The sequence below is a fragment of the Aptenodytes forsteri genome, unplaced genomic scaffold (assembly GCF_000699145.1).
Source record: "Aptenodytes forsteri isolate BGI_AS27 unplaced genomic scaffold, ASM69914v1 Scaffold459, whole genome shotgun sequence".
Classification (NCBI taxonomy): domain Eukaryota; kingdom Metazoa; phylum Chordata; class Aves; order Sphenisciformes; family Spheniscidae; genus Aptenodytes; species Aptenodytes forsteri.
In genome coordinates, this window is record NW_008794121.1 from 531122 (window position 1) to 535708 (window position 4587).

General features: G+C 51.8%; 1 protein-coding gene across 1 annotated transcript in view; it reads left to right on the forward strand.

The window, feature by feature from the left end:
• The first annotated feature begins 186 nt into the window (after positions 1–186).
• Positions 187–4587, forward strand: part of POLD3 (DNA polymerase delta 3, accessory subunit) — a 44581-nt gene continuing 40180 nt past the window's right edge. Inside the window, exons 1-2 of the mRNA XM_009276890.2 lie at positions 187–208; positions 289–290. Coding sequence (XP_009275165.2) covers positions 187–208; positions 289–290 — 24 coding nt within the window. The remainder of the gene's footprint in view (positions 209–288; positions 291–4587) is intronic.

Consider the following 4587-nt stretch of genomic DNA (forward strand, 5'->3'; position numbering starts at 1 on the left):
GCACTGGCCCAGGTTGCCCAGAGAGGTGGTGGATGCCCCATCCCTGGAAACATTCCAGGTCAGGTTGGACGGGGCTCTGAGCAACCTGATCTAGTTGAAGATGTCCCTGCCCACGGCAGGGGGGGTGGACTAGATGAGCTTTAGAGGTGCCTTCCAACCCAAACCCTTCCGTGATTCAATGATTCTATGACATGTCTCCAGAGCCGCAGTCCAGATGTGTAGGGATTAGAGCAAGGCCGGCTGCAGAGGACAGCCATTTTAGTGCGCTGAGGGCGTTTTACCTCCTAGTCGTGCTGATCTGAGATCAGTACGAACTTCATCTGTCACATCAAATAACGTTTGTCTTGGCTACCTGACCCAAATAACTTTGGTACAAATTATAAGCAGAGCCAAGCCTCAAATTGTCCTCGAATTATAACTCTCCGGTGCGCTTTCACACGGCCTCTGATTCGAGAGGCGAGAGCAGAAGTCGCTCAGACGGGTTGTTACTCACCTCCAACATCTGGGAGTCGGACCTGCTTGTCCGTGTGTCCTTTAGAAACTTGGCTGTTTTGAAGTAACCTTGTTTTGTTGACTCTCTGATTTTCATGCCTTGGGGGAGCTGATGCTTAAACTTCAGAGTTAGCGCAACACAGGAGGAAAAAGGTAGAGCAAGCGCATATCGATAGATCTCAAAATATTTTACCAAGGAGATCAGGATCCATTTTACCAGTGGGAAAACAGGCAGAGAGAAATCACGCTGCAGTCATGGTTGTGCCACAACCGGGGACCAGGACGAGAGCCCAGTCCTGAACCTGCTGCCTGCAGCTCTGTGGACCGCTGCAGACGCTGTGCCGGGCTACACGGCTCCGGCAATCGCAGTACAGGCAGGGATTGACGCAGGCAGGGGCTGCTGTGGGCAGGGGATTGATAAAATGAGCACAAACTGGACAGGAGTTCATGTTATGACAACAGAAGCGTGCGCTCGTGGCCAGCCTAGCACGGCTTGGTGCCGCCACCCTGGTAAGCGAAGTTCTTCACACCCCAGTCTCAGCTTCTTCATCTCTACCCCACGTGAATTTCGAGGTGCCTTTGGTTTGATCCGGTTCTCTTCGTGCTCTATGCAAAGAAATGTGAAAAGTGACAGTCGGGATGGTAAAAATTGCTATTCCTTCTGTCTTCTCTTTCTGCTGCCAAAAACCTGCCGGTTCGGAATGTTTTTTCAGGGATTAATCTCCCGAAAGAAGTTATTTCTGCTTTGAAGCAGTTGTCTTTTTTAAAAGGTCTTACTTCAGAGTGGAAAAAAGATCATTTATTCCAACTGTCAGACCTGGTGCTTTTGCTTTCTGTGACAAGGAGCAGATGAACCCGCAAATGTCTGTCCGGGAGCTGCGAGCTGCAGCGGCAACAAGGGAACCTCGTTTCCGAAGACATCTCAGAGACCCACGCCGTTTTTACTGGCACACGCACATTTGCAGCAGTTGCTGTTCTAGTCATGTTCAAATCAATAATATTCTTTAAAAATGTAAAAGAGTGGCCGCGTTCTGCCACTTTCAGGGGCAGGTTTGCAGTTTATACTGTCTGTGTATTTGCTATTTGAGTGGCACTAGGAGGAGAGCAGGGTTGGCATCATGAGGGACAGGTATGGGTCGGAAGGCACTGCCTTTTGGCCCAAATCTGAGCTAAAGCAGGGCTGAGAGGCCACCAACCCGCCACAGCATCCTTCCGGAGAGCAGTGCCATGGCTGCGTCTGCCTTACCAGCTTGAGATGCTGATTTCTCCTGTCTCTTCCTCACCCCCACCAGGACTTCTGCAGGTCAGGGCCAGCTCCTCTGAATTACGGCCACCTCCTCCCACCCTCCCTGCTCCCCAGCCTCCCTCGCTGGCAGTTTGGGGCGATCTGGGCAGTTGTTTCACAGATGTGTGTGTGTCCCCCGCTCCCAGCAAACCACTGCTCACTCTGCCTCCGCCGAAGGGGTCCGTGCAGCGCTGGGGTGCACAAGAGCCCCAAACGCCATCCGATTTACTGCAGAGCTGGCAGGTCACTCTTGCATCAGCCCTCTCGCGCAGCCAGCCGCCGGCACACGCTGTGTGTATTTCTGTATCAGAAATGGTGTGGCCAGCAGGAGCAGGGCAGTGATCGTGCCCCTGTACTCGGCCCTGGTGAGGCCGCACCTCGAATACTGTGTTCAGTTTTGGGCCCCTCACCCCAAGAAGGACGTTGAGGTGCTGGAGCGTGTCCAGAGAAGGGCAACGAGGCTGGTGAGGGGTCTGGAGAACAAGTCTGCTGAGGAGCGGCTGAGGGAACTGGGGTTGTTTAGCCTGGAGAAAAGGAGGCTGAGGGGAGACCTCATCGCTCTCTACAACCACCTGAAAGGAGGTTGTAGCGAGGTGGGGTCGGTCTCTTCTCCCAAGTAACAAGCGATAGGACGAGAGGAAACGGCCTCAAGTTGTGCCAGGGGAGGTTTAGATTGGACGTGAGGAAAAATTTCTGTACTGAAAGAGTGGTGAAACATTGGAACAGGCTGCCCGGGGAAGTGGTGGAGTCCCCATCCCTGGAGGTATTTAAAAGACGTGTAGATGAGGCGCTGAGGGACATGGTTTAGTGGGTGGTGGTGTTGGGTCGACAGTTGGACTTGATGATCTTAGAGGTCTTTTCCAACCTTAACGATTCTATGATTCTGTGCAGTCGGGAGTCAGCTCCTGCGGGAAGCGCTGGGATGAATCCCTTTAGGATGACTGTGCTTCAGATGATCCCTTTTCCCTGCACTCTGTGACCTTCTGTTGGAAAACGAGCCAGGAGAGGTGTGGGGTGTGGGAATGTGAGACCCAGACTAGGCAGGAGACTAATTAGGAGTCAGAAGATGCGAGTACTCACGTGTGATGTGGAAACAACTGTATTTGCCTTTATTAGTTAAATGCTTTTAGATACTGAATGGTAAGAGTTTTAAAATCTTAAAAATGCTGTTCAGCAGTGCTCGGTGTCTTCAAGGCCTTTTGAAACACAAAAGCGTAAATCTTCAGGCATTAATGAAGTTCCCACCCTTTCTTCTCTTCTCTTCCATACTAGAGACCTGCTGCTTCTCTCATTTCCATGCTGCAAAGCAGATATCACAGAGGTTTGTAGGCTCATAATTCAGGTTGGAAGGGACCTCGGGAGGTCTCGGGTCCAACCTCCTGCTCAAAGCAGGGTCAGCTCTGAGATCGGGCCGGGTTGCTGAGGGCTTTACCCAGTCAGGTCTTGAAAACCTCCACGAACAGCGATGCACAATCTCCCCGGGGCCCTGTCCCACTGCTCGACCATCCGCATGGGGAAAAAGCTTCTCCTTATGTCCAGTCTAAACCTCTCTTGTTTCAACTTACGCCCATCTAGTTACCTCAGAGTATAAAGCAGGTATGAGTGAGATCAGAACCAGATCCCGTGCCGTTTTCGTAAACAGAAAAGAAATCCTCGGCTAAGAACTTCGATAAACTCATTCTTACCCTCAGGCCGATCTGCAATACCAAGACACACACGCACACTGTGCCCTAAAGGTGAAAAGTGTAACCTTACAGTTACCGGGCACGTTAACCCCGGTCAGGAAACCACCCAGAAAGCTCAAAGCAGGAAACCTAAAGAAGGAAAAAACAAAAGGTGAAAAGAGACTTTTTAAAAAAAAAATGCTGAGTAATGTGTTAAGACCTGCACATTCCTTCCGTAAACCAAACGCAAATGTCAAGCCAGGAGCAAAATGTTGCAGTACAAGAATAGCTGCAGTGAAACGAAGAAAAAGAGAGAACAAGAGTGTGAGAGAAAGTGCACGGGACCGCGGGAGGAAGAGGATGTCTCTAATTTTCTTACCAGCAAAACAAACACGATGCCAGCTGGGTAATGCAATTGTTGTGACCATGAGAGAAACACTCCAGCACGCTGCGGGGCCATGTGCGTCACGTGAGTTTATTTTACCACTTATTAAACGTGCAATTTCCTTCCCCGACCTTTGCCAGGTGAAAAATTGTTGCGTTCAAGTAAGGATCTGTATCCGCCTGGAGTTCTCATGGGGGGAGTGACTTCGCCCAGAGGAAGGTGCACTCCTGCTAAACGTGGCTACCGTCGGGTGGCATGGCTGTGCGCCCTCCCCAGCCGGCGGTTCTTCTTTGGGGCTCTATGCCTGTCGGAGCTGTGCAAGAGCACCGTTCCTCCTGGGATCACGCAACCCTGTTCACCCAAAACCCACCTATTTGTTTATAAGGGGTTACGCTTCAGCTCGCTCAGCTCTTTAAGGCATCGCAGCAGGTGATTTCAGAAGTGCCAGTGCACAGCGTGCAGTGGGGATCAAAGGGAGCGGGAGCATTTTGGCCACAACCTGTATGAGCTGAAGCTGCTGTGAAGCAGCGACTGTATGAGGTTCAACAAGGCCAAGTGCCGGGTCCTGCACTTCGGCCACAACAACCCCGTGCAGCGCTACAGGCTTGGGGAAGAGGGGCTGGAAAGCTGCCTGTCGGAAAAGGACCTGGGGGTGCTGGTCGACAGCCGGCTGAACATGAGCCGGCAGTGTGCCCAGGCGGCCAAGAAGGCCAATGGCATCCTGGCCTGTATCAGCAATAGTGTGGCCAGCAGGAGCAGGG